At 52.8% G+C, this 12,096-nt stretch overlaps 1 protein-coding gene across 2 annotated transcripts in view; it reads right to left on the bottom strand.

The window, feature by feature from the left end:
• GLT1D1 (glycosyltransferase 1 domain containing 1) overlaps positions 1-12,096 on the bottom strand; it is a 270,809-nt gene that overhangs the window by 214,020 nt on the left and 44,693 nt on the right. For both annotated transcript variants that reach the window (XM_082244140.1, XM_082244141.1), the window contains exon 3: positions 11,933-12,038. In XM_082244140.1, coding sequence (XP_082100266.1) covers positions 11,933-12,038 — 106 coding nt within the window. The remainder of the gene's footprint in view (positions 1-11,932; positions 12,039-12,096) is intronic.

Below are 12,096 nucleotides of genomic sequence, written 5' to 3'. Positions count from 1 at the left end.
GCTGCCAGCTCCGACACTCTGCGAGCCGAAGTGATCGCCACCAAAAAGGCGACCTTTTTGGACAACATAGACAACGAGATCTCCCTGATCTGTTCAAAAGGAGCACGTTGCAACACAGACAGAACGAGATTCAAGTCCCAAGGGGGCAAAGGATCCCTCCTAGGAGGAACCAGATGCCGCACACCCTGAACAAAAGTGACAACCAAGGAGTTGGAAGCCACGGGACGTTGAAACAGAACGGCCAGTGCAGACACCTGACCCTTTATCGTAGCCAGCGCCAAACGCTGATCAACACCCGTTTGAAGGAAAGACAGCACACGGGAAACCGAGTACGTGCGGGGTGAAAACCCCCTGGACTCACACCAGGCAAAATAGGCCTTCCAAGTACGGTAATAAACCTTTCCCCGAGGAAGACTTCCTCGCGTTGATCAAAGTATGAACGACCTCTGGAGAGAGACCCTTCTCCTTCAGGACCTCGGTCTCAACAGCCAGGCCGTCAAAGCCAGCGACTGTAAAGCAGGATGGTATATCGGTCCTTGAGACAGTAGATCGTCTCGAAGAGGCAGACGCCATGGGGCGTCGACCGCCAGATTCACGAGGTCTGCGCACCAGGACCGGCGAGGCCAGTCCGGTGCCACAAGAATCACCGTGCTGCGTTCCGAGTGTAACCTGCGAAGGAACCTGGACAGCAACTGAATCGGTGGAAACGCGTACATCAGCCTGTACTGATGCCACGGGGCCACTAACGCGTCCGACGCGTCTGCCCGAGGGTCGCGCGTCCTTGCCACGAACCTTTTCACCTTGTTGTTGAGACGAGACGCGAACAGGTCCACATCTGGAAGACCCCACTTCGCGCACAACATCTGGAAGACAGCCGGGTGGAGAGACCATTCCCCCTGATCCAGGGTCTGGCGACTCAGATAGTCCGCCTGCCAGTTCTCCACCCCCGGAATGTGAACCGCCGTTATCGCCGGGACATGAGTCTCGGCCCAAGACAGAATGTCGGCCACTTCTCGAGCCGCTCGGGCACTCCTGGTGCCCCCTTGGTGGTTGATGTAGGCCACCGCCGTGGCATTGTCCGTCTGCACCCGAACCGGGCAGCCCTGCAGCCGGTCCGTCCAGCGATGAAGACAGAGACTTATCGCACGCAATTCCAGAATGTTGATCAGAAGGGAAGACTCCCCCTTCGACCAAGTTCCCTGGGCGGACAGAACGCCCAGAACACCACCCCAGCCCGACAGGCTGGCATCCGTGGTGATCACCGTCCACGAGACAGGACGAAACGACTTGCCCCCGGACACCAACGGGGACTGGAGCCACCACAGAAGGTTTCTTCTGGTGCGATGACTCAACGAGATTTGAAGATCCAGAGATTGAGGTCGCCCGTCCCACCTGGACAGGATCTCCGCTTGGAGACCCCGCGTGTGAAACTGGGCGAAGGGAATCGCCTCGAAGGCCGAGACCATCAATCCCAGACATCTCATGCACGTCCGCAGAGACGAGTGCGGAACGTCTCTGAGGGACCTGACTTCCTCCTGGAGAGTCCTGAGTTTGTCTTCCGGCAGGAAGACCTTCGCCTGCACCGAGTCCAGAATCATTCCCAGGTAGGGAAGACGAACCGACGGACTCAGTGTCGACTTTGGAAAATTTATCGTCCAACCAAACTCCTGCAGAGTTTGCATCGTGACAGACAGGTCCTTCTCCAGACCCTGGCTGGTCGCAGACCGAACCAGAATGTCGTCCAGATACCCCAGGACAGAAATGCCCTGGGCCCTCAATAATGCCAGAACTGGTGCAAGCACCTTGGTGAAGACCCGCGGAGCCGAGGCGAGACCAAAAGGCAACGCCACGAACTGGTAGTGATCCTCCGCAATGGCAAATCGAAGGAACCTCTGGAGACCCTCGAAAATGGGGATGTGAAGATACGCATCCTTCAAATCGATGGAGGCCATGAATTCCCCCGGAACCAGGGCAGCCACCACCGACCGCAGGGATTCCATGCGGAACTTGCGAACCCGCACAGAGCGGTTCAGAGCCTTCAAGTCCAGAATTGGACGAACCTTGCCCTCCTTTCTGGGCACGGTGAACAGATTGGAATAAAACCCCCGAAATCTGTCCCGATGAGGCACCGGAACCACCACTCCCTGAGCCTTCAGGTCCCGCACCGCCAGGTGCAGGTCCCGCAAACGCTCTGGAGACAGTTGAAGATTTGAGGGAAAAAATCTGCTCTCCGGCCGAGAGAGAAACTCGATCTTGTAACCAGATCGAACGATCTCCTGAACCCATCTGTCCCGCACACGGGCCAACCAGGGCTGAAGAAAACCGAGCAAGCGTCCCCCCCACCCCAAAACTGGGTGAGGGCGCCCCTTCAGGCCGAACTGTTATGGGCTGCAGATCCGGATTGACCGGACTTCTGTTTCCCAGACCAGGGCTTCTTCTGAGAGCCTTGACCTTTGAACGGCTTGCCCTTGTAGTGCGGCCGAAAGGCACGAAAGGACCATCTGAGGGGGCCGAAAATTAGCATGCTTCTTCCCAGAAGCCCCCTTAGCCTTGGGGAAATGGGGCAAGAGAGTGCTCTTACCTCCGGTGATCCCCTTAATCAACACATCCAAGGACTCCCCAAAAAGGCGAGACCCATCATAAGGCAGATTGGCTAAGGTCTTACGTGAAGATTGGTCCACCGACAAACATTTTAACCAAACCAGGCGGCGAGACAACACCGCCACGCTGTGCACACGTGCAGCCAACGGAACCAGGTCCAGGTCCGCATCACACAGATACATGACACCTTGGTGTATTTGATCCACCATATCCAGGGTCGCCGGCGAGGCCGAATCGGCCACTAGGACGCGCCTAAGCATCTGCGTCCAACTTGCGATCGCCTGGGCCGCCATGAGAGAAGCAAACAGAGCCTTAAGCATAGAACCCGTAACAGAATAAGTATGACGGGCAAGAGACTCCAATCTCCTATCCGTGGCATCACGGAACACAGGGGAATCCTCTGCAGGAATCGCAGTGGCTTTGTTTAAAACCGCAATTGCGTGATCCACTGGGGGAGGCACACACCACCTTTCATCAGTGGAAGGCGAGAAAGGATAACGCAGCTTGAATCTACTTGGTACAGCAAAAGGTTTGCGCAGATTGCGCCATTGTTCCTTAACAGCGCGCTGAAAATCATCATTGCAGGGAAAAACCTGCGGCGTCCTGCGTTTTCTCTGCGTCCCATAAGCCGCCAAGGCGGCGGGGGGACACACTTCATCCTGCAAACGCAGCGTTTGCTTTATGGAAGCAATCAACTCATCCATGATTGCAAGCTCTTCAGGCGAGCCAGGGGGAGAATTATCAACCCCCTCAACTTCAGCCTCCACCTCGGACCCCACTAGATCTAGGGAGGAGCGGGACCCCGATAAGGAGGCCCCCGCCATAACAGCCCCATCACCTTCACCCTCAGAATCAGAGGAAAGAGCAACTCTGGGCCTTTTAGTAGATTGAGCAGCCACCAGCATCTGTACCTGAGCAGCAAGGCCAGCCACAATAGTGGCTAAATCCCCCCCTGGGGGGGAAACAGCGGTCCCCTGGCTTTCCACCAAGGCGGTAGGAAATTTGCCCTCCTGAGAATCCATTGCCCCTGTAATGCCGGACAATAAAGGGTTAACTGCCCCTTTAAGCAAGTGCGGCAAGCGCAGCCCACCGCACCACACTCAAGCACAATGAGACCCCCACAGGGAATATGCAAACTGAACACAGGCAATGGATAGCAAGAACAGAAGGATAAAACCTGAGGAGACCCTCGCCGCTGCTGCTGCCTCGATCGGTGTTCCTGGAAAGAGGAAGTGATGCTGCCAGGGCGCTCTATGAAAGCCTATGGAGGCTACAAGAAAATGGCCGCCATGCATGTAAAACATGCGGCCGGGGGGCGTGGCCTGGAGAGCAATGGAGTAGGTCGCATTGCACGAGAGCTCCTCCGGCATTATCCTGAATTATCGATCCTGATTCATCGCTGAGTCCAGAACTCATCTCTTCCTGACCCCTACCTGCTCCCGGATCCCGCGGTGGTATGTCTCCCCCCCGGCAGAAGTCGGAGGCCGCTGCGAAGCTGGACAAATTCCGGCACAAGGACAAGGAGGCCCCGCTGGAAAATGGCGCGGCCTCATCCACCGCTCCGGCTGCATCCACGGCTGATCTGGCACAAGTGCTTGACGCCATATCCACCTGCCAGGCGACCCTGACGGCTCGCATAGAGGAAGTTAAAATTGATGTTTCCCTCCTCCGTCAGGATTTCCAGAAACTGCGAGACCGGGTGTCCGAAACCGAGCACCGCTTAGGCCGCGTGGAGGATGCGGTCCCCCCCCTGCAGGCCTCCTCTGACCAGGCAGAACGCCATATATCCTTGTTGCTCTCTAAGCAGGACGATCTTGAGAATCGGATGCGCCGAAACAACTTGCGCTTCGTGGGCCTGCCTGAGGGTGCTGAGGGGGCCTCCCCTGCCACGTTCCTTGAGGATCTCCTGGTGACCACCTATGGCCGGGACGCATTCTCCCAATCCTTCGTGGTTGAACGGGCTCATCGGGTGCCATCCAAGTCGCCACCTCCGGGAGCGCCCGCCAGGGTGTTCATAGCTAAATTCCTCAACTACCGGGACCGGGATGCCATCTTACGTTTGGCCCGGGATAAGGGCAACATTCCCCACCTCAACAGCCAGGTGCTCGCATTCCCGGAATTTTCTGCAGAGGTCCAGCGTCGCAGAGGCAAGTTTACAGATATCAAGCGGAGACTGCGCGCCCAAAACCTGAAATATGCTATGTTGTTCCCTGCCAGGCTCCGTGTGGTGGGCGAGGACCGGGTGCATTTTTTCGAGGATCCTGAAGAGGCTGTGGCATGGTTGGATAGACTGAGACCTGCCTAGTGCGTGAGTACACTTTTGTCCGCAGTCACCTTTCCTGCTGTGCCCACCTTACTGCCCATATTTGCCCTGTGAGCCACCTATTTTTTATACTGCCCCTCCGTCACTGTTGACCCTGATCCCCTGCTCCATCCATCCCTACTCAAGACGTGAGGAACTGCTGCGGATTTGCCCTCCTTTTTGTGACACTCTGTCCCCCCCCCCCCCTGTTCTTCCTTCTCCCCCTGTTCTGGACACCGTTTATTCACCATGTGCACCGTGGAAATATTTTTACAGACTGCCGTATGCTCTCCCTTTGTTTTGCTCCGCCGGCTCGGCCCCCCAGATGTCCTGTCTTGTGGGGGCTGCTTGCTGGCACTACTACAGGAACTCTTTTGCTCTTCAGAGGATGTTTGCCCCCTCGTTACGCTGTGCCCAGATTGCAAATTTGATTGTGTTTATTGCTATACTATGTCTGGTGTCCTGGCTGTGTGTGTGCGGGCCCCTTTCGGGTCTCCGCTGCAGCTGGTGCTCCCTCTGTTTCAATGTGGGTACTGTTGGGTTTTTCTGTTCGGGGATGTATGCTCGCACAAGTTGGGGTTGGTGTAGAGCTGGGTGGGTTAGGGTTGTTTATTTACAGAATGTTTATTGTGTGCTGTTCCTTATGATATTGCGATGCTGCCATTTTTCTATGTTTTCTTGCCATGTCTCAGTCTGTACCTCTCTGCAGGCTCGGTCTCCACTGAACCTTTCTATCCTGGTGCCATTTTTTTACCTACCTCCATGGCCCCGTTGAAATTGCTAGTTTGGAATGTTCGTGGCATTAGGGACAAAATCAAACGTACGGCCCTATTTACTTTTTTGAAAGCCCAAGCTGCAGATATTGTTGTTCTAACTGAAACCCATGCCACTGGCTCCTTGGTTCGCGCTCTACGGAAGCCCTGGATGGGGTGGACATATCATGCCACGTACAGTTCCTACTCCCGTGGAGTCTCAATATTAGTTGCTAAGTCCCTCCCTTTTGCTATTTGTTCGGTGGAGACCGACCCTCAGGGTCGCTATGTTCTTCTACATGCTACACTGGCGGGTTCTTCTATTCTGTTGCTGGCCTACTATGTGCCTCCCCCATTTTCTGGGGCTGTCCTTGGGGCCGGTTTAGACTTTATTGCACGCCATCCTTCTGTGCCTGTTGTATGGCTGGGTGATTTTAATATGACCATTGACCCCGAGCTGGATAGGGTGAGTTCAACTCTCCCGGCCCGGCCTTCGAATGGTCTGACCCGTTTCGGTCGGGTAATGTCCCAGTTCTCGCTGATTGACACCTGGCGCCACCTGTATCCTACTAAGAGGGCTTACTCCTGCTTCTCGGCGGCTCATGCCACCATGTCTCGCATTGATTACATCTTTATTTCCCCACAGCTTGCTCCTCAGCTACAGGCAGCGGGCTTTTGCCCGCGTATCCTGTCTGACCACGCCCCTTACTGGGTGCTCCTGGATGTTTTGTCCAGGCCACCGCGCAGTAACTGGCGGCTTAATCCATTCTGGCTTGGCCTAATCCCAGACACTGAATCTCTAGACGCTGAATGGGACTCGTTCTTCGCGACTAATGACGGTACCTCGGATGTCCTGACGGTGTGGGATGCGTTCAAGTCCCATGTGAGGCTGAAACTTTCCCATGCCATCTCCAATTTTAAACGTCACTCTAGAGCTTCATACGCCCAGGTGTTGGAGGACTTGGCCTCTATGGAGGATCAGTATGCTCTTGCACCGACTCCGGATGCGCTCGCGAGCCTTAAATTGCAGACGCGGGTGGCCGAACAGCTTAGTTACGAGAGGGCTAGGCATAAATTATTTTTCGCCAAGCAGCGGATATTTGAACAGGGAGAACGCCCGGGTAGGCTTTTGGCACACTTGGCGCACCTGGATGCCCGCCCTCCGGTGGTCATTTCCCTAGCGGGTCCGGATGGATCCCTGGTTTCTGACGCTGCCAAGGTTGCCAGCATGTTTGCGTCGTTTTTTCGTGACACCTATTCCTTTACGGTGGCGTACGAGACCTCCGAGCTGGATGGGCTGCTGGCTGACCTGTCCCTCCCTCAGTTATCGGCGGTTCAGGTGGAGGCCCTTGAGGCCCCTATCTCCGCCGAGGAGGTGCAGGCGGCTATAGCTAGTTTCGCTCGTTGCAAAGCTCCAGGCGTAGACGGGCTCCCTGTGGAATTCTATACACAATTTTCGTCTACCCTTGTTCCTAGGTTGGTGACCCTCTATCGATCTATTTTTAAGGACGCTGCCCTTCCTGACTCTATGCGTGAGGCCCTCGTTGTTTTGATCCCGAAGCCTGGGAAGGACCCTCTCCAACCTGAGTCGTACAGGCCCATTTCCCTATTACAGACTGATGTGAAAATCCTTGCAAAAGTTTTGGCCATTCGTCTAAATAAGGTTATCCTGACGTTGATACACCCTGATCAGACGGGCTTTATGCCTACAAAAAACACTGCCTATAACACTAGACGTCTATTTATGAATCTACAGGCCTCGCATGCCCAGTTGGGAGCTCGGGTGGTGGTCTCACTTGACGCGGCCAAGGCCTTTGATTCTGTCGAATGGAATTATCTATGGCATTGTCTGCGTATCTTTGGCTTTGGTCCGCGATTCATCAGGTGGCTGACTATCCTCTACGATGCCCCTCGGGCACGGGTTCTGGCGAATGGCTGGACCTCGGACGTGTTTCCTCTCTCCAGAGGCACACGTCAGGGGTGCCCTATCTCCCCTCTACTCTATGCCTTGGCGGTGGAACCGTTGGCGGCGGCTCTTCGATCCCATCCGGGTATTGAGGGGCTTCGTGCTGGTCCACTGGTGGAGAAGGTTAGCCTGTATGCTGACGATATGCTTTTGTATTTATCGGATGCTGGTCCTTCCCTGGCTTCGGCTCTGCAGGTCATCGAGCACTTTGGTAAGTTCTCTGGTCTACGTATCAATTGGGACAAGTCCCAGATTCTCCCCATGGATGCCTCTCCCCCTACCTTTGCCCAGGCCTCCTTGCCCCTTCGACGTGTCAGCGTGATTAAATACCTGGGTATACATATATCTCGGGATCTTTCGGACTACGTTTCCCTCAATATTGAACCGGTTATATCCCTGTTCAAGGCTAAACTCCAGGCGTGGGCTAAGCTCCCGCTGGGGGTGATGGGGCGGATAGGTCTCCTCAAGATGATTCTACTCCCTAAAATTTTGTACGTTATGTGGCATTGCCCGGTCTATATACCACTCCGCTACTTTAAGGTCCTCGAGGCCCTCTGGAACTCGTTTATCTGGGGATCGGCGAGGCGCAAATTGTCGTCGCGTACGATCCGCCTCCCGATCTCGTTGGGCGGTCTCGCGGTCCCCGATCTTCCCCTGTACTACTTGGCGGCTCAGCTTTCCCATTTCTACCACTTGGACAAACAGGACAATCTGAGGTGCCGTCTCTTGGTCTGTGCGGACTCTGGTTTCCCGGTTCCCCACCCATTCTGTGACCTCCTTCGGGGGGTGAAGGGATCCCACGGGTCCTCCCCACGTGGGAGTCTCTTGCATAATTATAGACGTGTCTGGGATCTGGCGATGCAGAAGATGGGCTGCGAGGCCTTACACGCTGATACGCCGCTGTGGTTTAATAAACTTCTACCAGAACTTTTACAGATACCTGATCCCAGTGTCTGGATCTCTAGGGGTGTCTTCCTGCTCTCCCATGTATTGCACCGGGGAGCAGTGAAGTCATACAGCCAACTTAAGCAGGAGTTTGCCCTCCCATCTTATATGTATTTCCGATACATGCAGCTCGCTCACGCGCTGCGGGCCCAGTTCCCGGTGGACTGTCCGATGGTGGAACCCTTGGACTTGACTAGGGTCCTCATGGGCGCGGACCACTGTAAGCTGATTGCCCTTCTGTACGAGATGTTGCTTACGCCCGCGGCCACCAAGATCGCGTATGCGTTGAAACCCAAATGGGAACCTTTGTTGGGAGAGATACTGGATGAGGATTGGGAGGATGTACTGATGGGCGCTAAGTGTGCTTCCCCTAAAATGTCGGATCGCTTTACCCATGTATGTATCCTTCACCGTACATACCTTACCCCTGTACGTATGGCTAAATTTCGTCCCACCCAGGCGTCCCATTGCCCCAAGTGTCTGCTGTCGACTGGCACATTCGACCATCTGCTGTGGCAGTGTCCGCGAGTGCGCGGGTTCTGGGCCCAAGTGGTCCAGTTCCTCCACGACCAGATGGGCGCGCCTGTGACACTCGACCCTAGATTGTGTTTACTGGGACTCCTTCCAGATGTTGAGATTAACAAGCATGTGGCCCAGTTCTTGCAGGAGACCCTGTTTCAGGCCCGTAAATTGCTGGCCAGAAATTGGATCCAACAGGCGGTGCCTACCTTGGCGGCGTGGATTAGCGAGATCAATAGCACTCTCCCCTATAAAAAACTTATTTATGTTAATAGGGGTTGCCCGGGGAAATACCATAAAGTGTGGGATAAATGGCTAAATTCTTCCACTACTTGTACATCGTAATTCCTAATGCATTGTGTTTCAATTATCGCATATCTGTGTACATTGTTCTACTAATTGCTCTGTATTCTCGTGAACTGGCATTGACTGTCAAGATTTATGGACTGGTTTGTTCTATGTTGGCTATCTCGCAGCCTTTTCTTGTTGTATATCTCCTGTTGTGTTTCAGTACGCAATAAAGTTGTTTTGATTTAAAAAACATGCGGCCGGAGCGAGTGTAGGCAAAATGGCGCCGTTTGGCGCCGAAACCGCCGCTCCACAGTGCAGTAATGCACACGTGACATCCCTGTATAAGAATACATGTCAGATCGCCGCAGCGATCGCTGTATATGCCCAAACATGCCAAAAAAACATGCCCCACAGCACACAGCTTCTCACACTGACCAGGCTGACACACACAGTGTCACACAGCTCCCCCCCCCCCCCTTGCAGCCCACAGCATGCAGCCGAGAGATAGGGAGACAAGCAGTGTGAATAGAGGCAGGTTACACAGTCCCAGACTGACACCCCCCCAGACAGACAGGTCCCCACATAGATACACTTACCTCTCAATGGCGTGGGGGACCCGCACAGGCGAACAAGCCGCTGCACATGAGGCAGGGAGAGTCGCAATTCAAGACGCACAAAATGGGGGTTAAGAAACCGCACAGCGTCCAGTGAGGTAGCCACCTCACCAATCATCCCTGCACCGAACAGGGATGGGTCGTTCACTGTGCCAGGAGCGTTACCTGGCTGAACGCTCGATGGCAGGCTGGGAAGCCACTGACCCACGACCTGCGACCAGGGGGATCAGCCCGAGACCCAGCCCGCATGATCCTCTTCATCAGAAGAACTAACGCTGACAAAAATAACAGCTAAGTAAAGGTAGAGAGAAAACTCAAACAAAATTTCAAAAAGAAGAAAGAGTCTGGGGCAGAAAGCCCCAGCACAGAAAAAGCCAGCCACTCCTGACAAGCTAGACATTAAAACTGAGATATGGTTGCAGGAAGTAGGAGGGTATTGACTGAGGGGACCACCCCTTGAGGGTGGGATATGTTAAAAGCTTTAATGTTAACATATTCTGTTGCCTAGCTACTCCTTCGGAGCAAAGTCTAATACCCCATATGTGACGAATATGAAGAGGCGGCGACTGTCGGAGGACGTAAGAGAAAAAGGCATTTAGGCAAAAGTATAATTTTTAGTAGTTTAATTCTACCAGCTACAGATAGCGGAAGCTTAGCCCATGTAGCCACCTTAGTTTAAATTGTTTTCATTAGTGGGTCTAGATTAACTTTTAAGGCCTCATTAGCCACAACAGTAACGACAATTCCTAGGTATTTGAAAGAAGAGACTTGGCGTTACTCCAGAGTGAAGAGTGTGTGCATTTAAAGGCATTAAAGCAGATTTTTGCCAATTGATCTGGAGACCCGAGTAGGATCCAAAAGTTATACGCATGGCCACTTGTAAGGAAGTCTGAGCATCATTCAAATAAAAAATAAGTCATCTGCATACAGTCCAACTAGATCAGTCCTATTGCCCAATGTGATGCCTGTGAGAGAGGGAGACTGCCGAAGTCTAAATGCCAAGGCCTCAATTGCCACCCCAAATAGGAGCGGGGAAAGAGGGCAGCCCCGGCGTTTGCCCCTGTGTAGCTGTATGGAGGGAGACCATAGACCATTAACTAAAAGATATGATGTAGGGTTGGCATATATTTTACAAAATTTCTCTCCAAAGCCAAAAGCTCGCAGGGCAACTTGTAGGAATGGTCATTTAATAGAATCAAAAGCTTTAGCTGTGTCCAGGGAGGTCAGCACACATGTGTCAAGTAAGTGGTCCTTAAGTTGTGCAATGATTTGGGTCCTATGGAGATTGATGGAGGTGGATTTCCCCGGCATGAAGCCGATTTGATCAAGGTTAATGATGCATAAGGAACACTGGATTCAGACATTTGGCCAAACTTTTTATAATCTATGTACAGTAATGATATGGGGCGATAGGATGCACATTCAGTTAAGTCCCTATCTGGTTTAGGTATAAGTACAACTGTGGCAGAATACATTGACAATGGCAGTCTCTCCTCCTGAAAGGCCCTTGAATACACCTGGACCAAAAATGGTGCCACAATGTCTACATAGCGGCTGTACACCTCCAATGGAAGGATATCTGGGCCTGACGCTTTGCCAGGAGCTAGAGAAGCAATAGCCTCACAGACATCATCTTCAGTGAAGTCTGCCTCCAGTATTGTAATCTGGTCTGCTGTCAAAGAGGGGAATTGTAAGCAGCTTTAACTTTTAATTAAAGAATAATAAATGTAAAATCAATGCACTGACAAACCAGAATGGGGACAAACACAAGTGACTAGGTGAACAATGTCGCCACCAGCAGTGAACTTGACATTTCACATAGAATGGGAAATTTATCTGTCACAGCTTATTCTTCGTGTAACGAAAGTCTGCATGGCATGTTCTACTTGAACATGAAGCATAGCCATTGGGCTGAGTGAGCAATACAAAAAACTTTAATTACCTGGCATCTTCAAGGACAGCTCCCATAACCCTGTATTTATCTTCATTTTTCACATCTTCATTGATGTCTGTCCCACCAAATACCGCCCCAAAAGGAATTCCATTTCCTTTAATACAACAATAAAACATTTTAATTGGTAACCTTAGCTATACAAACACATGCAT

This window comes from Pelophylax lessonae (assembly GCF_965119305.1).
Source record: "Pelophylax lessonae genome assembly, chromosome: 1".
NCBI lineage: Eukaryota > Metazoa > Chordata > Amphibia > Anura > Ranidae > Pelophylax > Pelophylax lessonae.
The sequence above is the reverse complement of the archived record's forward strand: the minus strand, read 5'-3'. Positions and strand labels throughout refer to the sequence as shown.